Source organism: Equus przewalskii, chromosome 28 (genome assembly GCF_037783145.1).
Source record: "Equus przewalskii isolate Varuska chromosome 28, EquPr2, whole genome shotgun sequence".
NCBI classification, from domain to species: Eukaryota; Metazoa; Chordata; class Mammalia; order Perissodactyla; family Equidae; genus Equus; species Equus przewalskii.
This window is the reverse complement of record NC_091858.1, coordinates 12,335,400-12,360,592: the sequence shown is the minus strand read 5'-3', so window position 1 is coordinate 12,360,592 and position 25,193 is coordinate 12,335,400. Positions and strand designations below refer to the sequence as shown.

The window sequence follows — 25,193 nt, the reverse complement described above, 5'->3', positions numbered from 1 at the left end:
GTCACATTTATTCATTTCTTTAATGAGGGAGCCAACAGGAGATAAAGTTGGTTCAAAGAGGAATAAAGATTACACATTGTATTAGTCAAGATTCCCCAGAAAAACAGAGCCAATGAGATATATATAGATATATGGAAAGAGATTTATTGTGAAGGATTGGCTCATATGATGGTGGAGGCTGAGGAGTTCTGAGATCTGCCGTCAGCAAGCTAGAGGCCCAGGAAAGCCAGTGATGTCGTAGTTCTGCTCCAAACGTGAAGGCCTGAGAACCAGAGGAACCAATGGTGTAAGACCCAGTCTATCTGATGGCCCAAGAATCAGGGACCAGTGTGGTAAGTCCCAGTCTGAGTCTGAAGGCCCGAGAACCAGGACTGCTGATGTGTGAGGTCAGGAGCAGATGAATGTCCCAGCTCAAGCAGAGAGCACATCTGCCCTTCCTCTGCCTTTTTGTTCCTTCAGGCCCGCGACAGATTGGATGGTGCCCACCCGCTTTGGTGAGGGCAATCTTCTTTACTCAGTCTACCTATTCAAATGCTCCTCTGGAAACATCCTCCCAAACACACCCAGAAATAAAAGTTTGCCAGCTCTGGGCTAGTAGTATTCTTTAGCCTAGTCAAGTTGACACATAAAACTGACCATCACATATAGACGTTGGAGAAAGAACTTTGGGATGAGATTGCTAGGTTAGATGCAAAGCTGTCCTACAAGGCAATAAAAACCATAGGCTTTGAGATGATCTTTTCTACTGGACAGAATTCAGTTGCATCTTTACTAGGCAAAAGTTTGCAAGTTAACGTGTAGCTTCATAGAGTCTGAGTTTTTAAACAATAGTGAACAATGAGTCAAATGAAGGTATGTTCCCTAATGACATAATCTTTGGGAGGGCTTATGCTCCTATATGACATTGAAAGGACATACTGCCCTCTCTTTGTCTTACTTCTAAGTTTTGGATAATTTTTCTTGACACAAAGCAACATTGGAGCCTAGGTTTTTTTTTTTTTTTTTAAAGATTTTATTTTTTCCTTTTTCTCCCCAAAGCCCCCCAGTACATAGTTGTATATTCTTTGTTGTGGGTCCTTCTAGTTGTGGCATGTGGGACGCTGCCTCAGCATGGTTTAATGAGCAGTGCCATGTCCGCACCCAGGATTCGAACCAACGAAACACTGGGCCGCCTGCAGCGGAGCGCGCGAACTTAACCACTCGGCCACGGGGCCAGCCCCGTGGAGCCTAGGTTTTTTGACGCCAAGTCCAGACTTCTTTCTCCTGTACTTCCCTGCTTCTTCATAGTATAGTTTTTAATACTAGAGCAGTCTGCTAACTTTTGCAGAATCAGCTAGCCTTTGTTATTAGTTTTCCCTTGTGCTCATTGATGATTATTAAGCTGTCTTCCCCGGAGAAACATTGTGAATATGTGAAAATATTCTGAAATTCAATGGGTATTTCTAACATTTCCATAAATGCTCAGAGAGACTAATTGAAATTATAGTTTATGTACCATGACTACTCTTTTATGACATTTTGTTAGCAAATTTCAGAGTCTTTGTAAAAATTGTTGTATTTTTGATTAAATAATCAGAATTTATAAAGCTGTATTTCATCAGATTAGCCTTTGCATATTTTGAACAAAAATAGGATTGAACCATTTTAGGTAAGTACAGATTTGTCCACATTAAACAACATAATTGCCTCTTAGAGTTGAACATTGAACTACTTATTAACAATTTGTTCCTGGACTTGAAATGTTTATCTGTATGTGCCATTTAACTTAAAAGTGGTTTTTTTTTTTTTTTTTTTTATGCTTGTCAAAAAGGTTGGGATACTTTATTCAGTTTAGCCCTCAAGCAATTAGGCAAGTCAGTTACCATGGTAACAGTAGGTATTAATTTCCTTACCTTACTGAGAGGTTTTTGGAACAAAGAAATCTCTGAGCTAATCCACTGAAACCCTCCTTTCTATGAGACTGGTGTTATGTCTGTCCATTCTAGAAGATGACACCATTCTAAGTGGAAAAATGTACTCTTGAGATGAATTTCTACTCTGCCAGAGTAGAGTAGAGTGTGGTTTAGAAGCTGGGTAGTTAAAAAGTTATTCCTTCTTAGCTAACGTGGAATGCAGTTACTCTTAATTTTCCTAGATTTGTTGGTTGTTATAGTTAAAAAGTTATTCCTTCTTAGCTAACGTGGAATGCAGTTACTCTTAATTTTCCTAGATTTATTGGTGTGATTTTTATTGACATGAACTAGAAGTGGCTTCAGTAGACAGCTTGTCCTACTATCTAATTGCTATCAAATAAAATCACTTAAGATGAATTTCTCTCAAAACATAATTCATAATTTTGGCAGATAATCTCTTAACATTTAATTAGCTAATGTTACTAACCCTAACCCTATAATAAGCCTACTCATTTACCTGTCAGGAGGTCCATTTTGCAATTAATTTATCAAAAAGACTTTACCAAGAAGTGTCATTCTTAGGTATTTTATCACTGTATCATGGTGATTAATAAATAGCTACAGTTGTTAATAGCAGCATTGGACATTTTCTAGTCTTAGAGCATTTTGTCTGTGTTCTATGGCAGGAGTTGGCAAACTGGCTGGCGGGATGCATTTGACTTACTGCTTGTTTTTGTACTGTGAGTGAAATGGTTTTTACGTTCTTAAGTGGCTGAAAAAAATAAGAATATTTCCTGAGATTTGTATAAATTCAGATTTTATCATCTATAAAGTTTTATTGGAGCATAGCCGTGCTTCTTTATTGTTTATGGCATTTGTGTCACAACGGCAGACCTCAGTAGTTGTGACAGAGACAATCTGCCCGTGAAGCCCAGAATATTTGCTGTCTGACCCTTTAGAGAAAAAGTTTGCTGACTCTTCCTGTTCTATAGTATAAAAAAATATAGCCTTGATTGTTCATTTAAATAAAACTCTCCCTCTTTTATTGGCATATTTTCCCTCTTGATGGCTAAAAGTAACACATGTTCTTATAGAACATTTGGAACATCTAGAAAAGTATAAAGAAAAAAATTTAAAAAACTATCTGCAGTCATGGGATAACCACTAATATTTTGGTATACATTATGCCCGACCTTTAAAAATATCTAATATGTATATATGTATACACACATACACAAATACACACACATTTATTTTATAAAATTAGAGTCTCACCTGCTTTTTTCACTTGATAAATTATAAGAACGTGTTTTTAATGACTGCATAGTGTTCTATTTTATGTCTGTACCATAATTTATTATTTAATCATTTTTCCATTGTTGGATATGTAAGCTGTTTTCAACTATTTATTATTATAAATATTATATGTTGCATTATATAATATTTTAAATACTATTATACATAAGAAGGATGACTATCCTTGTATATAAATCTTTCTGAGGAATGCTGTGTTTTGTTTTTGTTTTTTTGTTGAGGAAGATTGGCTCTGAGGTAACTTCTGTTGCCACTCTTCCTCTGTTTTGTATGTAGGATGCTGCCCCAGCATGGCTTGATGAGTGACGTGTAGGTCCGTGCCTGGGATCCAAACCTGCAAAACCCAGGCCACTGAAGCAGAGCATGCAAACTTAACCACTATGCCACTGAGCTGGCCCCATGAATGCTGATTATTTTTGTAAGATTAATTCTTAAAAATGAAACTATGTGTAAAGTGGTTTGAAACCTGAAGAAGTATTTTGAGGGAAATTTTGATATTGCGTGAAAATCCTTAGACTGCCTTCATGAAGAGAAGATGGCTTCTCTTCCTAGGCTCTGGTTAGACACATTAATTTTCACACTAGACCATCAAACAAGTCCTTTTAATAATCTGACTGTGAAAGCATATGTTTGATACTCGTAGTTGATGGGTTGGAAGAACTGGGCCAGTGCCCCACCCACTCTGGGTTCATAGGTTTTCTCATGATTCTGCAGCACAGGCAAGTGAATGACTTTCTGTGGGCGCTCCCAGCGTGATTTTTGATGCCACAGAGAAAAGCGGAGTAATGCTGCAGGCCAGTGTGAGTTGGTACAGTAGACTCAGACATGGGGGTGAAAAGGAGAATTGCTCCATCCTTAGGATAATTCACTTCTTACTCCGCTAATTAAGCAGGTGCTCCCGCCCACCACCCTGTGTCCTGTGTGTGCCTCTTCAGGGAGCTCCATTTGTTAGCATATTCCTGCTCTTTTGCCACCAGTCATTCTGTAGAGTAGCTACAAAAATGAACCCAAGTATTTCACTCAAAGAATGATTGGTGAAAGGGTATTGACTTTTAAAATTCCTGGGGACGCCCACACCAGCTGCTAGTATCGATCTGTTTGCAGCAGAGGTTGTAAACTGAGAGGGCTTCAGGCCAAATTTTGGCCTGCAGAGTGGTCTTGGAAATTGATATCAAGTGGAAGATTGCATTGTAACATCCAATTCTTTGTCTTCTTTTGAAAAATTGGGAAGTCTGGCGACACTGGGCGCCTGGTGACTATTGGTAAGAGTTAGCTGCGGCAGAGTTAGTGGTTTCCAGTTTGGGCTGCAGCGTAGTGCTATGGGTTATAGGTAATGCAAGGTTTTGATGGCTGCATGTTTTTTATAGTTTTCAAATGTATAAAGCATTTAATAAAACATTCAAAGATTTATAATAGGTGAAATTATATTTGAACTTCCTTCATGAAGAGGATCCTTTTGTAAACTACTTGAGTTCAGAACATGCGTGGCTGTGCATAATAAACATGGTCAGAAAGAGTTATTTTATGGCTGAATCAGGTAGTACTTGCTCCTGACTTTCCTGTTAAATAATTTCCTATCTAATTATTACTTTAATTGTGTCTATGTATGTTATTTAATCATTGGGAAAGATAGGTGTGTTCGTGTACATAAAATGCTTTCAATTTTGTTTGTCTTAGTTTTCGTAATTTTACTGCTAACGTAGAAAAGATCATGATTGTTAGCTAATGATTATTTCATGATATTTAGTTTTTTCTAATAGAATACAATTAATTTTGTTAATTTTCTTGTTATTTAATTTTTAATTATTATTTATTATGGGCTTTTGATGTGACAATTTGTCAAACCTTGATTTTAATAGAATTTCATAGTACATTTGTTTTTAGCATTTAACTAGTGCTTTTATCTAAAAATAATTAATAATTGAACATATGCAATTCAGTTGATTCAATAAGGGAAATATAGGCCTTCATAACTTCAGAAACTCATTTAAAAGATATTTTTGATTACCTGGAAGTGTATTTGTTAACTTTAAATTTTTTTATTATTAAACTCAATGAAAATAAATATTTCACTACACTCAGTTTTTATTTAGTCTTCTTAATTAAAAAATTTTTTTGGATAAGATTTGTTAAAAAATATTCATATAAGAATTCGGACAAGCTCAAAATTCACAAAAAACTTTTCCCACGGAATTAAAGACCTACAGTATTTTAAGTACTTTATATTCAAATAGATTTAATTTCTACAGATATTTACTTTCCCACTATAATGTCTAATTTAGTGATTAAAGCTGGAAAGTAGTCTGATTCTTGAGTTAACATAATAGTAAATATTTAATCAATAATTAGTCAATAAAGATTATCTCAGAATAGAATGTGATATTCCCATAGTTCTTCATTTTTCAGCCTAAATCAAATGAAATAGGGGTGTCAAACAAAATACTCTGGTACCTTTTCAAAAGCATCTATTTTACTAAAAAAAGATTTGAACTTTTGAAAGTATCTTTGAGCACAAAATAAGAACAAAGTTCTTTTAAGAGATTGATACAAGTGATCATCAGATTGAGTTCAAGAAACTGGTTACAGGATCACACAACTAATGAAGCCCAGATATCTCACTATTTTACCAAATCAGCTCTTTTTTCCTGCCTGTGTGGAACAGTATGTTTGGGACCAGCGAGGCAAAGGAAGTGGATGGAAAAGTTGCCGTTTTCGACTATTCTGTTAGAAGATATGTTGCGAATTTGTTAAAGACAGAACACTAATACAGAAGACTCAATGAAAAAGGTGTTCATGGCAGATATGAATCCGTAAATACTGGTACTCGTCCTCACTTAGGAGGCTGTGTAGAATCCTTGAAGAAAAACACCGAGAAGGGACTTACTGCTTGGCAAAGAAGTTCCAAAACCAACTGGGGATGAAGTATGCAAAGTAAACAATGAATAATTTGAAACATATAAGATATTATGGAAACAGTGGAAGTTTGGGACTGGTAATAACAGGAGGGTGTAAAGGCTTTACGTTAAGTTCAATATATATAAAAAAGCCTGATATGCCAAGTACTGTGTTGTCTTATTCACAGAGAAGCTCTTGTTTATTAAAATTTGCCTGTAGTTCTGAATTCCACATTAAATGATGTCATAAAAATGGTGAACCTAGTGAAATCCAAGCCTCTACAGTGCCTTCTTTTTAGCTTTAGGTGAAGAAATGTGATGAGCCGTTTCATTACTGAAGAGTGTTGATGGTCCAGTGGAAGATTTATGAGCTAAAAGGAAAATTTCAAATTATTCTATGTGAATAATTCTTACAGGTTTGTTGAGGTGTAGTTATTGGCTTCAAAAAATGGTATTCTTAATTGACATTTTGAGCACTTGAATGAGCTTAATCAAAAGTGCGATGATCATACGGAAAATATATTAACCGTGTACTGACAAAATTTATGGATTCAGAGTAAAATTTTGGTTTTGGAGAGTGAAGTTAAAATAGTTTTAGAAGTGATGTGTAATTGGTGTTATTTGAATCCTAAAGAAGAGTTAATACTAGTAGGACAGAGTCACCGTGTGCTGAGACAGAGCTCTAGCATGATATTGAAATGCTTGATATAAAAAATTCGTTTTGAATGCTTATTTACATCATCAAAAGAAATTAGCACATCTCTCAGTAGAAGAAAAGGAGGAGCTATTAGATTTAAAGAATTTTAGCACCTTTGAAGAAAAGGAGGAGCTATTAGATTTAAAGAATTTTAGCACCTTTGAGGCACAATTTTAAAAAGATTGAATTATTGGAATGCTGGCTAATGGTGAAAAAGGAGTTTTCAGTGCCTTGGAGCGAAGCCTCCTCTTTTGCCGTTTGCTGTCACTTGTGCTAACAAAGCTTCCTTGTGATGGTTACTGCGTTAAGAAAATGTTGTTAAAAGGTCTCGGGAGTCGTGTGTAGCCATTTTAGACATAAACCTGACACAAAACAGTCATGTGCGTCTAAACAACTTCAACTTTATTTAAAAGGTTTGAAAATTTTAATTTTATAAAGAAGTTATAAAAGTTTTACAAAATTTTATATTCACACTTGCCGATCCCCTTCCCAGTATGCCATAAAAATATTTTCATTTTCTGACAGTGCCGTGAACTAGAAAATGTTGTCAGCTCCTGGGGTAGACCTTCATTGATAAATGAAGTGGACAATCAAGAATCATCACGGATGTGAGGAAAATCAGCAGTTACAAACTCAATAAGCTGAATAGTGTCACCCTTGATAAAAAATAATTTCTAAACAAAAAAGAACTTAAAGTCCTGATAAGTGTTATCAGTGGATTCAACAGGAAATGTATTAACAAAAGAACTGAAAACTGTGGAAAAGGAAAATTGGAGGGTAAGAAAGGAATAAAACATAATTCCCCAAATAAAATGCTCAATAGAATTGTTGTCGTAGAAAAATATGGCTGATAACCAAATAGGTATTTGTTGTACAGCTATGTACCGGGGGTGCTTTGGAGAGAAGAAGAAAGAAAAAAGATTGGCAACAGATATTAGCTCAGGGCCAATTAAAAAAAAGGTAAAGACTGTAAGAGAACATCTACGAACTGCTAAGAGATTGTTTCACTCAGCCAACACATTGTTCTCCTATCTATTTGAAAAATACATTTTCACATATGCAGGGAATCAGAGTTTATTATCTACATGTTCTACCTGAAGAAAACAGTTGAAAAAAGTCCTCTAAACAAACAGTGGAGTCAGAACAGAGATGCAATATAGGGTAAGATGAAGGGCAGAGGAAACTATAGTAAGCCATATATACGTTTACATACGTGTTTAAGTTTATATACACATTTATATTTAAATGGATGATGAAATTTGTAACATAATGTTTAGAAAACAGTAAGAATTCTTGAAATAGAAGAACAATACTAAGAAAATTGACAGGCTGTAACTGAAACCATATCAGCAAAAAACCATCGTTAGAAGGGTGGAGAAGTAAAAACGTTCTAAGAGTTTTGCCTTGCTGGGTAGAGGGTAGTGCAAATGTAGGGTCTGGGTGGGGAGGAGGTATAATTTTATTATTTTGCTTAGATAGCACTGTAATAGTAGGATGGGAAAAAAGTGAAATTTTAACATTGACAAAGGGAAAAAAGAGTATGAATGATAATTTCACCCAGTCTGAAAAAAATAGAAAAGAATAAGAGGAAACTGAAGAAAGTAAGATAAATACTAATCAAAGTAAGATGAAAGGGAAAACTCAAGTTCTTACACTGACTGTGAATGAGATGAATTTCCCTATTGAAAGAAAGACATGTTCAAATTGGGCTATTCAAAACAAAAACCAGAAAAACAAACAACAACAAAAGTCCCAGGTGTGTGTTGTTTCAAGACAGCCTTTAAAAAAGTGATCAAGGTTGAAAAGTGGCAGATAGTGGTGGATGGATAGGCAAGATGATTCCAGGGAAGTCCAAATCAAAGGAAATCAAAATACATTATTTATTTCAAAGAGGAATTTAAGATCCTTTAATGGTACAACATGAACCATTATGAAATGATGAAAGACTTGATTTTAGAAAAAGATGTGTCAAAGTTGTTCATATTCAACAACATAACAGCTAAATGTATACATAAAATATTCTATTATTCAATGGCTTGGATCACTTCCAAGAATAACCTTTAACTGATTAATGATTAAAATCCTGAAGTATGTTGAAGAATTTCCTATTGAAAATTATTCCACAACTTTGATTTTTGGTGTGCTTTTTATCTGTACCAAGGTGTGAGTAAATTTGACAAGGATATTGGGTTTGTAAACAACTTTACTTTCAAATTCTTTGCCTGGAAACATTTAGAAAGAATTTTGTAAGCAAAAGAGAACATTTACATCTAAAAATTAGACGTTTCAAATTAAAATGATTTTAGTATTATAGGTGGCTGTAGATAAATTATTGAAATTTATTTCTGTTTTGACAGTATAAATGAATTACAAAATTCCAAAATTTGATAGTTATTTTTATAGAGTTGTGTATTATTTGTAGAAACTTCAATTTTCTGGCAGTTTTGCAGATAAATGATCTACTCTGTGTATTGCAAAAACTTGTTTTCCAGTTCTATAAAAATATATTTTAACATTAAGAATAGACTCTCTCTCTCTATATATACACACTTTGGGATTAGCTTTTGATTCTCCTGTCAAGGGTTTTGAATTTGTGGCAACTATGAACTCATTAATAACCATGAACATTTGTAAAATGCTTTATAGTAAATAAAGCATGTATATTTTACATATTTTATCTTCTTACATATAATGCAGGTGGTGACACCAGGGACTTGAGTTGTCAATTTTGATTCAGTGAATCAGAGATCTTACATAGTGCCAGACTTTGCTAATGATTCAGAGAATACAGGCAAGCATCAAGTGCAGATGGAATATTTTTTTATTTGGAGGAACCCCAAACTGTCAGACACAGGTTCCAAAATTGTGCTTTTCTTCTGCATTAGGCCATGTTATGGTTTTGGACTAACAGAATAGTTTTAAGCAATGTGTGTAAAAAAAAGAGAAATTGCACAAAGGAAGAAAGTTGTTTTGGTTTTAAAATTCCTCTGTTTTATATTCTCTCTCTTTTTTGTTTTTGGTAAGGAAGATTGGCCTTGAGCTAACATCTACTGCCAGTCTTCCTCTTTTTGCTTGAGGAAGACTGTTGCTGAGCTAACATCTGTGCTACTCTTTCTCTGTTTTGTATGTGGGACACCACCACAGCATGGCATGACAAGCAGTACATAGGTCCATGTCTGAGATCTGAACCTGCAAACCCTGGGCCACAAAGTGGAGCATGTGAAGTTAACCACTGTGCCGCTGGGCTGGCCCCTGTTTTGAATTCTCTTAATTACACAGCTTACTTCACTACCCCCCATTTTCCAACCATAAATTAATACACCATAATGCCAGACTTATTTACTTATTTACTTAGTTAGCAATCTAGATAGTTGAGCTATATCTTGCTAACATTTTCTGGATAGGTACTCTTTGGTATTTTTCTGCTAGTAAATACACATTGATAGGTGTACCAGGCTACCATCTGCTTTGAGGTCATTAGCATGTTTATTAGGATCCTCAGTAGGGAGAATGAGTTACTAGCCCACTGTTAACCCTTTCCTTCCCAATGCATAAGAGTGGTGGAGTTTGTTCTATATGGAAAATTTGTTTGCTAAAGTAATCTTTTAAAATTTTCTTCCATTAATTATCAATATTTGCAGTTTCGGGGGTTTATGTTTGGAAAAATGAGCCATTAAAATAGATACTTGCCAAATTTATTGTTTAATTTCTTCAGAGTTATATTGCTGAATATCAATAGGGATAACAGGCTATCCCTGAATGATAAGTAGTTGCTCTGGTTATTTCACATTAACCATGTTTCATCATAAGAGTCTTCAGGTGGATATTCAACACTGCTGCCCTTTTACTGTAAATTTGAGATAATAGGAACTAAGCTTGGGGCTTGAAAAATTTTATTAAGAATTTGAGGCTATTCAATTTCGTATGTTAACTCACCTGAAGGTATGGATCCATTCTACCACTAACAAAAAGAGTATGTCATGGTTCTCCTATTCATTGTGTTTTCTGTAACCATTCTTGAAGTTTGGTTTGCACTGAGAAGAGCACTTAAAGCTAGTAACAGAGTCTTAAAAAACTCTTATTCTTAGGGAAGCTTGTTCACTTGCTGGGCCAAGAGTGTAATAACAAAACCTTAATAGAGAAAAGCTGTTATCTGTCTCAAAATTCTTCTTCAAGTAGATTTGTGAACAAATCCCACTGTTTGCTGAGTGTACTTAGATCTTAGGGACAGATAATAAGAAAATTAAAGATGTTAAATATTTATAGCAATTTATATACCCAAGGATTCTCATTGTTAATGAGATAGAGATTATTCTTTGAAAGGATCAAAAACTGCTAGAACCTTAGAACTCAATTACACTGGCTTACTTATTTTAAAAAGAAGGAATGCTAAATGTATAGTTATTAGATCTAGAATGCTGTGTCTGTTTCTCTTTCTTTTGCGATTGCTGCTCTGATAACCTATTCTTGTGCCTAGATGCCATAACTTACTTTAAGAATATATGTTTAGTTCTTCAGACGTATTGACAGGCTCATCTCTGAGTTTTATTTCAAAGATTGTACTGTGTTTATTCACAAAGTAATTGTTTTTTGGATTTTGCAACTAGAGCCTTTTAAAGATGAATGAAAAACAGTTGAAAACATCTCCACCGAAGCGGAGACTTCCTGAATGGATGTCTATGCCTAGTAAGAGATGTGCTGTAGAAGAAAGAAAGGTATGCAGTTCGCCAATTATCCTTTCAGATGGGAAATCTAATGTAAATTTGACTGTAAAATGAGTCAATCCTCACTTCAGGTCGCTAGGTAAGTTAGAGCTGCTGTTGTGTGAATGAGCCAGAATCTAGTCATTGAGTGGGTGAATGGGATTAAATTTTAATTGGGTTTACAAAATGAGAATTCTTACTCTATGCTTTCCCTTTTTTATCTGGTTTGCGTGGTTGACCTTACTAGTTTGTTGCAATTCCGATAATAATTTAGAACAGTATTTACTTTGGTGAGTTTTTATAATTATTTTTAAGTCCTCATAGATTTAAGATCTACCAACCAGTCTTTAGCATTTTAAGGCAACATTATTACACCTAGAACACTAATATAATTACAGGAAAAAATTAATAAAATAAATGCTTTTATGAAAATAAGATTAGAAGCTTGCAAATAAACTTCTTAGGAAATAATTTAAAAATGGGTAGCTTTATCTTTGTAAATTGTCCTTATGACTCCGTTAGTCTATAAAGCATTAGTTGATAAAACTTCGATTTATACTTCTAATGCTTCAGTGAACTTTATTATTTCAATGAACATGTTTTATTTAATGTGCACTTTCTTTGTGGCTTTTTGGAATTTTCTTTAACTTAAGGCATCTAGTCAGAAGAGTGTTTTTGAAGATGACCTTCCCTTCTTAGAATTCACTGGATCCATTGTGTACAGTTATGAAGCTAGTGATTGTTCTTTCCTATCAGAAGATATTAGGTAAGAGATTTGAATTTCCTGGTTTCATTTGAGTTTGCACCCTTTGAAGATAACCATTACGGTAATATCTATAAGTGTATTGAGTTTTACAGTCGAGATGTATTCAGTAAAGAATTATTTCTACATGTAGAATATCAGTAAATTCTAATTCTACTTTTTAAATAAAAACTTGAAATCACTGAATTATGTTTGTAATGTACCTGTTTGTTCATTCATAAGCCTTTCTATTGCTTCAGCTAACTTTTTTAGATGTTATATATAGAATTACTGAACACATTATATTTCACCAATCTAGGAAAAAACCTGCAAGAATTATGCAACTTCAGGTTCCCCTTTATATTTCGTTAAAAATACCGACATAGTAATATTGAGTAATGGTTGCGATTGGCTCTGTTGCATTTAGTCAGCAATAACTATAGCAAATGATCCTTAAAAAGAACATCAAAGATGACTGCTAATATTTTTAAAAATTGCCTTGTTAACTTAGGACTCTGCAATAATGCAATCTAAGACTCTTGAAGCATTTTACAAGGAGAAGTAGTAGGGAATTCACTCAGATCTTCTTTGAAGTTGTTATACTTGTTCTTTTTTTTTTTTAAACTGTTACGCATTGGGTTAATAGAAGCAGAGATAAGTTAAGCTACCTATTAATGATCTCCTGGTGAGATGTATTCTAGAAAGCATTCAGGGGTCCTCACTGCCGTTGTAGTTGTCTGGCCACTGTTGGGTCTCATTATATACATTTAAATTTTTCCTGCAGAGGAGGTAGGTTCTGTTATTTATGATTATTAACTCCACCATCTTACCTTTGACCGTGCCATAGTATGTCGTATCTGAAGGCAATAAGCATAAGTGGTTTGAAGAATGTAGTTTTGATGAATTCCATGTGGTTTACGAAAGGCAGGCTGGTTTTTTTTCTATCTTCTCTGACCACTTTAAAGATTTTGGCTATCGCCAGTTTTCAACGATTTGATTATGATATGCCTTTGTGTAGTGTGGTTTGTGTTTATCCTGCTTGGGGCTTTTTGGATCTGTGGGTTTATAGTCTCATCAAATTTAAAAAATATCTTCAAATTTTTTTCTCTCATTCTGTTACTCTTTTCTCCTGGCACACTCAGTACACACGTAAGTTAGATTGCTTAATGACTGTGTCATTGATCATGAGGCTCACTTTCGTTTGGGTCTTCTTGTTTTTCTTTCATTCTTTTTTCTCTCTTCTTCAGTTTGAATAGTTTGTTTTGCTGTGTCTGTAAGTTCACTTTTTTTTCTTCTGTAGTGTCTGATCTGCTGTTACCCCATCCTATGAATTTTTAATTTTATTGTATTTTTTACCTCTAGAAGTTCCATTTGTTTCTTTTTAAAAATATCTTCCTTTTGGCTCTTATCATAGTCATATTTTCTTTTAAGTCTTTGAACATATTCAGCATATTTATAATAGCTGTTTTAATGTCTTTGTCTTACTTCCATTATTCTAGTTATTTTTTCTATTAATTGAGTTTTGTCCTGGTTATGGGTCACATGTTCCTGTTTTTTCTTAGCTGGCTGTTTCTGATTGGACATTGTGCTTTTACCTTGTTGAATGTTAGATTTTGTTGTCTTCCTACCGAGAAAGGAGCATTGCTCTGTCGGGTGGTTAAATTACCTAAGATCAGCTTTACAGTTTGACGCTTATTTTGCTGACTGCCCCAGGTGATCCGCAAAAATCTCTACTCTGACTTTTCAGAACTTTACTGCCCCTTACTTTGTGTAGGCCCTAGGACTTGTTCAGCTTACGGTTCCCTCGTTGTTCTTTGTCCGGCCTCATAGGTTCACTCAGTGCTTGCATGTCCTTTCTTGCCTGCCTCCTTCCTCTCCAGAACTCTACCCACAACTTTTGCCTCAGCCTCTCTGGCTTGAACCCTGTCTCCCCAGCTCAGCGCTCTACTTTGGGTTCTGCTCCCTGTTCTGCTGTCTGGGAAGTGTTCCAGGCAGAAAGCTGGGGCAGCAGTGAGGCTCTTCTTTGTTTCCCTTCCCTCAGAGAGCATAGGTCTGTACTGCCTGTTGTCCAGTGTCTGGAACTTTATATATTTTGTCCACTTTTCTATTTGTTCATGGAGGAGATGTATCTCTGATCACTATTAATCCGTCTTGGCCCAAAGTAGAAGTTGAGTTTTAAAAAATTTTTAAAACACATTTTTAATTTTTAAAACTTGTGAAATAGGCAAATAAAAACAATAATAGATAATGTATTGTAACAAGCACCCGTATTCCTCCCACCTAGCTTTATTAAATCTTAATATTCATTTTCTTCAAAGCTTTATTAAGAAATGAAACAGTAAAATACAGCTGAAGCTCCGTCTGCCCTTTCTGATTCTCCCTCTGCAGCTCTGTCAGATGACTTCTATCATGAGTGCAGTGTTTAGCATTCCCTCCACCTGTTTTCTATAATATTCATAATTTTATATCCCAAAATACATACCATTATTTTGCTGATTTAAAAACTTTAAAAAATGCTATCAAACTATGTGTGTATTCTGCCACTTGTCTTTTTCACTCAACATTTTATGTTTTTGAGAATTTTTCTTTTTGGTATATGTAGTTCTCGTTTAACCTTTATATAATATTCCATTGTTTCAATATACCACAATTTATCCATTCTTTTGTTGATGGAAATACAGTTTGTTTCCATTTTTGCCAGTAGGAATGGTATTGCGGTGACCATTCTTAAGCATTTCTGCCTGGTTGTGCACATATGAGAGTTTGACGTATTTGTGAGAAAAGCGCGCCAGGTTGTAGTGTTTGTACCCCTTCAGCCAGATATTGTCAGAGCTATCTCCAAGAGGGTTTTACCACCTTAAACATTCACCACTATGTGAGTGGTCCCAGTGGTAGATATTCTTCTCCACACTTGATGTTGTGAGGCTTGAATTTTTGCTGGTCAGATAGGTATGAAGTTGTATAAATTTAATTTCCACTTTTCTGATTTCTAGTGAGATTTCATGTCTTTGCATATTTATTTGGATTTATTGACCATTTAGATTTCCTTTTGGGAATTGCCTGTTTATATGTTATGTTATTTTTCTCCATTTTTTCACTCGATTGTCTTTCTTATGATTTTTCAAGGAATTTTTAATATTTTCTGTCTATTCATTATGAGTTATATGTATCATAGATATCTTCTACCACCTATGGCTTCTCTTAACTTTTTGAATGATTTCGTTAGGTATGCAGAAGTTAAAATTTTAATGTAATTAATTTGTACTATTTCCCCCCTCTTTAGCTTGAGTCTGTCTGATGGAGATGTGGTGGGATTTGACATGGAATGGCCACCAATATATAATAAACGGAAACTGGACAGAGTTGCACTAATTCAGTTGTGTGTGTCAGAGAGCAAATGTTACTTGTTTCATATTTCTTCAATGTCAGGTTTGTATCTCTTGTCTTTGTTCCATTTTTATATGGTAGAGAATTGTATTATGTCAACTTTATCCCTATAAAATTAATCTCATCACCTTCCGTTTATTTAAGTATTTATGTTACGCCTGATTCACTCATATCCCTGTTTTATTTAATTTTCACAACATCTCTGTCAGGCATTGATATTCATCCTGTGTTAGAGAGTAGAGAACTGAAGTTTAGAGAGGCAAAAAGACCAGGAATGTACCGTTAGTGTTAGGAGAGGTGACATTCAAACTACTTGTTTTTCTTGTCATTTATCAGTCGGGTCTTTTGCTTTAGGGAAGAAAAGAAATACTCAAGGTGAGTGTGTTTCTGACTTTAAACTTAATATAAACATAAATTTAAATATAAACATAGAATATATAGGAAGTAGAAATAAATCCATCATACTTGATAGGACCTATGGAAATAATAATAAAATGTTATAGTTTTTCCTCAGGGATTAAAAATGTTGCTTGAAAACAAAGCAATTAAAAAAGTAGGTGTAGGAATTGAAGGGGATCAGTGGAAACTTCTACGTGACTTTGACATCAAATTGAAGAGTTTTGTGGAGCTGACAGATGTTGCAAATGAAAAGGTAAATGTGGTACATATATTGTTTTCATAAACAAGGTAAATTTGTGCTTCACAGAATGTTGCTTCTATGTGAATGTTAGATTTTTTGAAAAAAGAATTTAACCTGTATAATGTTTTTGTGACAATAGAGAATTCCCAAATGAGTGTTCCATGATGAAAACCTTCAGTTCTAATCCATTGCCTTAGCAAATAATTTCTTTAAGCAAGCAACCCCCCCATATTTAGTACTATTTCACTTTATTTCATATATTTGCAAATTTAAATATTGTATTTTAAGTTTATCTCTTTCATCCATTTATCTCAATACTTTTCTTTTTAAGGGAGAGCCTAGTGCCGCCCCTGTAGTAAGATGCTCTTAGTGGAAATTTGACTATCAATTCCATTGCCTATGTTTCACATATTTTATTAATGTAGTCATTAAGTTAAATTCTCATGTTTAGCCAAGTATTCTTTGGCTGGGAAGTAGAAAGCCTACCAAACTATTCAACTTTTTCCCATGAATAATACTTTCCAAGAATTTTAGTACCTACATTGGGGAAATTCCAGAATTAAAAATTTTCTTTTAATTTTAATTTTTTTATTGAGCTAACATTGGTTTATGAAATTATTTAGGTTTCATGTGTACGACATCATAATTCAACTTCTCTATATACTACAGCGTGCTCACCACCAAAATCTGGTTTCCATTCATCACCATACAGTTGGCCCCCTTTACCCATTTTGCCCTCTCCCCACCTCCTTCCCCTCTGATAACTTCTAATCTGTCCTCTGTATCTATGTGTTTGTTTTTGTTTTGTCATTTTTTTTTTATCTTGCACATGAGTGAAATTGTACAGTATTTGTCTTTCTCCATCCAACTCATTACACTTAGCATAATACCCTCAAGGTCCATCCATGTTGTGGCAAATGGCAAGATTCCATCTTTTTTTTGTGGCTGAGTAGTATTCCATGTATATGTACACCACAACATCTTGATCTCAGAATTAACTTCTTATAATGTGTACTGCAAATGAGGTTTTTAGTGACTGGAAGTTTATTAAGGACTGTCTCTGCCTTGTATTTTGGTATAACATTTCCAGCTTTACTTTGCATGGTCATTTGGTGATATTTAGGAATATCTGAAAATAGAAGGAAATGATTTTTGCTATGTTGATTTTTCATTACTTCCAGCTGAAATGTGCAGAGATCTGGAGCCTCAATGGTTTGGTTAAACACCTCTTCGGTAAACAGCTTCTGAAAGACAAGTCTGTCCGCTGTAGTGATTGGAATAATTTTCCTCTCACTGAGGATCAGAAACTGTATGCAGCCACGGATGCTTATGTATGTACCAGAGATCTTTAGACTATGATGTATTTTTTAAACCTTATAATAAATTACTTTAGAAAAATTTTATTGTGGTAGTGGCACAAACTCAACTAAAATATTTTAAATCAGTTTGACGTTAAGAATGCTTAGGGAGACATTTATTGAAATTGTTAATTCTCAATATTAATTAGGAAGTACCAATCAGTAGATTGTTTGTTCAATGGTAGTTATTTTTATTGTCATGAATCCAAAATAATGTCCAATTTGTATGTAAAAAATGTGAGTTCTCTGAAAACATGAAAGGCTAATAAGCCCAGACTGAGCAAGCACAAATGGTATTGATGATATTTATGATTTATAAGCAACTTCAGAATAAAAATAATTACAAGGCAGTTTCTATATTGAAGCTGGCCTTATTTCTTATATTTATATTTAAATGTGGTAAAAATTTAGGAAAATTGCCTCCAAATTTAGCTTTCCACTGCTGTTAGTCAGATGTATTTTCATGTTTATAGTGAAATATGGGTTTATCTTTATATATAGCATTATTGGGTTTTTTCCCCCAAGAAATATGTTTTGTGTCCCAGTGGATTTATTTTTCCCTAATTCATATTCATACTTGCATTTGTAGATGAATTTCTTGTTTCCTTTTTTGTGTCTATTTTTAGGAATAGAAACTCCTTTTATTTATAAACATAAAAAAATGCAGTTTTGTCGGGAAATAGTATGATAATTTTCCTTTATGTTCTGTTTAAAAAAATCTTAAAACTTGTTGAGAACTAACATGAGTTCTGTAGTAGTTTTATCTATTAAAAATTAGTGTGACTTGATTGTTTCTGTTAATAGTAAACCTAGAAGGAAGACTCTTTATACACTGACATTGTCAGCTGATTTCGTGAGATATAGGGAGTCGATATCTGTAGTCAAAACAGATTTCTCTTACTTGATTATATTTTCTTAGATTCCATTTGTAAGTTGTTTGGTTTGGATACCTGCTTATAATATTTGATGTTAAAAGTTGAAAACTTAAACTTTTATTTTAAGGCATAGATCATTTACTTTCTCTATTCTTGTAATTGGCGTGGTGAGTAAATGAAGACATTTAGATCTTTGTATAACATAATAGGTTGAATTCAGCTTTTTGGGTGCTTTGGGATTCATTGAGTTTTTGTAAAGATGGGACGTAGAGTTTTATTTTTGTTATCTTTAATATACTCTTTTCATTTTTCTGTTTTTCTATAGGCTGGTTTCATTATTTACCGAAAATTAGAAATTTTGGGTGATGCTGTGCAAATGTTTACTATAAATAGAGGTATGTTATGATCTAAAAGTAAAATTTGAATTTGCTCTTTTGTGAGGTTCATCTCCCAAAAGACAGTATTCACACATGTGCGAAGTCTTTAGTACTGTTACAACTTCTTGAGTGTCTGGGCAGTTTTGACATTAGTGTAAGATTGATTTGGCCAAAGCTTAGGGTTTCAGGCATGTAACTTTTGGCGAAGCAAGACTTACTACTTTTATTTTGTAGCTTCGCTGTTCATTAGGCTTCTAGAGTTGGGTCTTTGTGGCTTTGATAACATCAATGATACAGCCAACTGTCCCCCAGTCTGGAGATTATACATCCTTGCTACAAAAATTTAAAGTATGTAAGATTCTTTATAGTACCCTGGTTTAAATTTCTAAATTTTCTCCAGGGTAGGATAACTCTGCTGTTTTTCTCCAAAAACGATGACCACTTCATTCATCTTCAGTGCCTTTCTAAGATATCTTGATAGATTAGTGGTAGCAGACCTACATAGTAGAGTGGAAGAACAGAGGCTTTTGTGTCACATAGACCAGTGGTGGAATCCCAGCTCTGTGACCTGGAATTTACCTGTTTGCCCATGTTTGCAATGTGGGTGATAGCATAATATCTATTTAATAGAATAGTCATGAGCACGAAAAAGGACACAATATTCAAAGCACCTATATTGGTCTGTATAGAGTTGTTATTACTATTCTTATAGCTTCCTTTTGGAGATTTTAAATAATTGTGTTTGTTAAGATGTTAATTAAATTAGGTGATTTTGCTAAATAAACTTAAAAATATGGATGACTTCCTCATATAAAATTATATAATATCCTTTATAATTGTCATTGAGAAGGGATCTATATGCTGTCTGGTGTACCCTCCTTTATATTTTAAGGTAGAAGATTTCTTATACTTCTTTCTCTCCCTGGAAAGCCACTTCTAATGAGTGCCTGCTCACTGCCTGTAGCCAAAGGTGCCGTGACTAGAAATTATCCTGAGTAACTGAAGGAAATGATATGTTTTTGAAGCTGACCTACAGAACATTATAAGAACTTGTTTAACTCACATTAGAATTAAATTCAAAAGAGGAGATTCATGATTTTCTGATTTTGTAGTTTGCAGAATTGCTTGTAGGTTACTCCTGCAATTTTGTCTGATTAAAATGCTTCCGATGAATATTTAAGGTATTTCTCACTGAAGTAACATATATTTATAAGTCAGTACTGAAGTCATGGTGTCTGTGTACCTGTCACTGCAATACTACATTCTTTGATCCTCACTTTTATCCTCTGCTACATTGTCTGTGTAAGTATATTGTGCTATCCGAAGAGAAGTAACTTGACTAGGATCCCAGGGAATTTTAACTAAGATTACCATTCCTTTTTTTCTCTCCCTCCCTCCCTTCCTTCCCGTTATTAAGCCAGAGGATTCAGCCTCCCCTTTCTTGAATTTCTCTGGTGGATACCCAGGTGATATTTTCAAATGACCACTTTTGATTTGTATTGTAAGAATGTGTTTTTTTTCTTCTTATTAAAGGATAAAAGTAGATTAGAACATCAGAAAATAAAAGAATATTTGCACATTGTTTCTCACTGTTAAAATATTAGGTAGCTAATAAGCACTAAATGATATAGTAGTTAAATATGTATTTATTCACTTATTAAATGTTGTTGAGTGCTTTACAGTTTGGGAATACAGTACTAAACAAGACAGACATAATCTGTGTCCTTGGAGAGAAACCTACAGTTTTATGGGATATAGATGAACAAAAAAGGCAGCTGCAAGGTAGGGAGATGAGTGTTACGATGTGAGAGAACAAGATGCTTCTGTTGGCACATAGGAGAGACATCTAACACACACTTCTAGCTATTAGAGAATATTTTCTGGAGAAACTGATGTTTAAGGCAAGACCTGACATATGAGCAGGAGTTAGCTAGCTGAAGAATACAGGGAAAGTGTCGTAGGCGCAAGAAATAGACGTGCAGAGTTTCAGAGGTAAGCGAAATCATGGTATCAATAGACTATTGAAAGTAGTTCAGTTTGGTGAACTGTTGAAGATGACAGGGTGAGGCATGAAGGAGAAGCAGAAAAAGGAAAGCAGATAGGGCCGTGTTAAGGGTTTACCTTACCTCCTCAGAGCTGTTGAGTGTTTTAAACACAAGGGTGACATGAATTACATTAAAAATAATAATAATAACTTGGGCTGTAGAGCAGAAGATGGATGGTAGGAGGCAAGGATCACAGTAGGAAGACCTGTTAGGAGGTTGTGCCAGTAATTCAAGTGAGAGATGGTGGTGACCTTGCTTGGTTGGTTGTATTGAGGATGGAGAGAAGTGGATAGATTCAAAATACATTTAACAGAGCAGTAGAATTTGATGTGATGATGAGAGCCATGCGTGAAAGATCATTCCTGTGTTGTTGGCATGAGCAGCAGGGATGAAAAACATTGAAGAGGAGCAGCAAGATTTGGAGATAAGGAGTCATGCAGTTGACTTTAGATATGTTAAAGGAAGGCAGCCTGTGAGATCGCAAAGTGGAGGTGGCCAGTGGGCACTGAGATTTACAGCCTGTAACTCAGTTGACAGTGTGAATTAAAGAATTGGGAGTTAGAGATAAAGAATTGGGGCTTAGAATCTTGAGGAACTCGTAGTATTTAATGTTTGCATAGAGGAGGGGACACCAGAGGAGTTGCCATAGGCATAGAAGGAAATTAGGAGGTGTGGTTTGCAGAAGGCGAAGTGAAGAAGATGCTTTAAGTAGGAGGACGTTATCAACTGTTTTAAATTCTGCTGAGAGTTTGAGAAACTGAGGACTTACAATTAATCATTGGATTTGACAGTGAGGCAATCATCTATAACTCTCCACTACAGCAAAAGTGTACTGGGTGACAAAAGGGTGTTTCGAGGAGAGAGTGGTCATTTGGAGTGTGTGCTATAAAACAGAAAAGGGTCCATTGGCTTCAGTAACATGAAGGTGCTATAACCATAGCAAGAGTGGAGTAGTGGAATGATGTGGGTGGAAATCATATTAACATGAATAGAGGACTAAGTTAGAGCTAAGGAATGTGAGAAAGCATGTGTAAACAACTTTTTTTAGAAGCTTGGTTTGGAAAGGGAATATTCATTTATTCATACAACATAAATTGTTGAGTGTTTGTTATGATCAGGCAGTGTTCCAGTTGCTGGGGAAAATGCACTAAACAAAACAGACCAAGCCTCTTCAGTTGACTGAAGTGAGGGAATGAGCCCTGCGGACATCCGAGGGGAGAACCCAGCCGGCACAGGGGAAGGAAAGAGCAGAGCCTCTGAGGGTGGCTGCCTGCCTTGTCTGAGGGACACGAGTAGAACTGAAGTGAAATGAGTAAGGGTGAAAGTAGTAGGAAAATGAAACTAAAAAGGTAGCTTGGACCAGATCGTTTAGGGCCTTATAGGCTGTGATTCTGACTTAATATTTTATTAACTAAAATAAGCATTTACAGGATTTGGAACAGGAGAATGACAGGATTAAATTTTTATTTTACGAGGATTTTTCTGGCTGCTATCGGAGGGCGGGTGTTGAGGCGGGCAAGTCAGTTAGGAGACTCTTGCAGTCTCCAGGCAAGAGATGGTAACTGTTCAGACTAGGCTGGTAGCAATAGAGGAGGTGAGAAGTGGCAGACTGTGTATATATTTTCAAGGTATATATTGTGAAAGATTTGCGAGTGAATTCTCCATAGGGGGTAACAACCAAGATATGAATGGAAGGGCCAGTTACATTGGAAGAATTATGGGAAGAGCAGGTTTTGGTGAGAAAAATCTAGATTTCAGTTTTAGACATACTAAATTTTAGATGGTTGTCGATATTTAAGAAGATCGATTAGTTGGGAATGTGATTCTGTAGTTTAGGGGAAAGGTAGAGGTTGAAAATATAACTGGGAATCGTCAGCATACAGACGGTAGTTAAAACAGTGAAACTGGATGAGATAAAATAAGGAGTGAATGGAGTACAGAAGAGAAGAGGCCCAATTACTGACATCAAGAGCACACCAGCAGTCAGGAAGATGAGGAGAGTGCAGCCGAGAGGACTGAGAAGGGGCAGTCATGATGGAGAAAATACAGGAGAAGTGGTGTTCTGAAGATAAGTGAAGAAAATATTTTAAGCAGGAGGAAGTTACCAACTATTTTAAATACCTCTGAGGGTTGGAGTGAGATGAGGGCTAGAATTAACAATTAGATTTGACAGTATGGAGGCCATTGGTAACCTTTCCAAAGCAGGTCTGCTGTTTTGGTGGGATGGAAGCTTACTTGGCATCAGTTTAGGAGAAAAATGGGAGTAGAAAATTAAGACAGTGAGAATGGATACCTCTTTCAAGGAATTTTGCTGTAAAGAGAAGAGGGATATGAATACAGACTAATTAGCAGATTGGGGGTCGGAAAATGAGATAGTTCTCTTCTTCTTGTTTCTGTTTTCTTAGTGAAATAAAAGGTGAAGTTGTTCTCTGAGTGAAAGGAGGGACAAGCAGATGTTGGAGGCCTGGAGAGAAAGAAATAGCTGTGAAATAGTCATCTTGAGAGTGGGAAAGTGGGAAATGTAGAATAATTAACAGTGATTACTGAGGGTTCATTTGAGATCTGTGTCATGAATTTAAAGCAAAGTGAAGTGAGTCATTGAAGTTGTGTTTTATTTTCAGCTATATTCAACTGCTCGAGTGTAGGCATCAAGTTGGTAAAAAAGCTTGGTTTAATTAGAATGGGGGTTTTGTCAGGTAAGTCCCATGGAGAGAGGAAGGAGCAAAAGAGTTGAGAGTCCACAGAAGGGAATGATTACTACAATATGGGTAAGAAAGGAAAGTAAGACATGGTGGGGAGAGGGAGTGGGAAGGATAATGGGTAAGGAAAAGGTGGTGAGTCTGGATTTAGTTCTGAGAGTGTGCAAGAATTATATTGGGGCAAGCATGCTGATGTTCAGAGGGCGTAATGCCTACAATTGGAGTTTGGAAGAGTGGTGACTTTTGGCGATTATAAAGTCAAGGGTATGACTATGGGAATGGGTGGCTCAGGTCAGCTGAGGAGAATATTGTTGGAAATGGAGAGATCAAGGCACTGAAAAGGCCACACTTTTAGCTGGAGCATCTCTGTGAATGTTGAAATCACTAGGAGTTATCACAAGAGTAGTAGTGACGGGAAAGACAGTGAACTGGGTGCTAAAGCCTTCAATGAATGAAAGGATGTGATTTTTTTTTATTTTTATTAATGTTATGATAGATTACAACCTTGTGAGATTTCAGTTGTACATTTTTGTTAGTCATGTTGTGGGTACACCGAAAGGATGTGATTTTGAGATCACGAGATTACTGCAGCAATCAGGAATAACAGGTGGTGTAATCCTATGTTATATGCTTCAGAGGAGCTGGACTTTCTAAAGGACGAGAGGAGTGTTGATGAAGAGTAAGAAATTCTGAGCAGGGGAGGGGTTTGGGAAAGGAAGGCAGGTTTTGTGGTGTTGGTGGAGAATGGTGTACCAGACAGAATGAAGTTGAGAGTTTGGAAGGTGCTCACTGATTAGAAAGACTTGCATTTTATTTGGGTGATGACTGGCAATGAGGGCAATGAAGAATGGCTGTTGGGTAGAGTTATGTTTAAGTAACTGTATTTAATAAGTAGCAGCCCACATGGTGTTGCATTGATTTCTGATTTTGAAATGGTGGCAGATGAGTTCAGAGTCTCATTTCTACTTTCTTTTCTGCCTAGGTTGATAACCACTGGGTTGTAATATGTATGAATGCACATCACTTGGAATTTACTCTAAAATTTAAATAGCGAAATTTGAAAGGGAAGTAAAGTGACTGAGGTGATTTGGGTATAGGATAAGGAAGTCTTTTTGCTGGAATTCATTTAAAGAAAGAAAATGAACATGTGAGCCCTAATGCTGTTTAAATAAATGGCTAAATAAATATTTCTGCTTTGTGGTTTGAAAATTAATATTGATTCTATTTTTCCAGAGGAGGAACTTCTTTTTGGTGACGTGAGGAAACAGTTGACTTCAATCTCCGAGGAGATGATGGATCTGGCTAAGCGTCTTCCTGACACTTTCAGAAAGTTGGAAAATCCACAGAGGTTAAATCTTATCTGTTTTTATCGATTCTGTTGCTTCTTAGTGCATTTTCCTATATATGAAAAATTACTGTTTGTTAGGGTAGACTCAAATAAATTTGCTTGAATACGTGCACACAGACTGACATATAAATTTGAGAAATATCTTCCAGTTGTTAAATTGTGCATCAAACATTTTAAGACTTTTCTGTCTGCTCTATAGGATGTTTTATGAAACCCAGTAAA

General features: G+C 35.3%; 1 protein-coding gene and 1 long non-coding RNA gene across 40 annotated transcripts in view; one reads left to right on the top strand and one right to left on the bottom strand.

Moving 5' to 3' along the window:
* WRN (WRN RecQ like helicase) overlaps positions 1-25,193 on the top strand; it is a 124,871-nt gene that overhangs the window by 14,772 nt on the left and 84,906 nt on the right. For 6 of the 39 annotated variants that reach the window (XM_070598541.1, XM_070598536.1, XM_070598539.1 and 3 more), the window contains exons 2-8: positions 11,405-11,512; positions 12,154-12,266; positions 15,526-15,671; positions 16,133-16,281; positions 17,451-17,600; positions 18,828-18,897; positions 24,857-24,971. In XM_070598541.1, coding sequence (XP_070454642.1) covers positions 11,417-11,512; positions 12,154-12,266; positions 15,526-15,671; positions 16,133-16,281; positions 17,451-17,600; positions 18,828-18,897; positions 24,857-24,971 — 839 coding nt within the window. In that variant the 5' untranslated portion in view covers positions 11,405-11,416. Of the gene's footprint in view, positions 1-6,343; positions 6,517-7,322; positions 7,575-11,404; positions 11,601-12,153; positions 12,267-15,525; positions 15,672-16,132; positions 16,282-17,450; positions 17,601-18,827; positions 18,898-24,856; positions 24,972-25,193 lie in introns of those variants that run through there. The other 33 variants (XM_070598542.1, XM_008541598.2, XM_008541587.2 and 30 more) reach the window with 13 other exon arrangements.
* LOC139080110 (uncharacterized) lies at positions 2,962-8,548 on the bottom strand. The gene is made up of 2 exons (XR_011534286.1): positions 6,956-8,548; positions 2,962-6,910 (listed from the first exon to the last, which is right to left on the bottom strand). It is a non-coding gene; the product is annotated as an uncharacterized lncRNA (long non-coding RNA).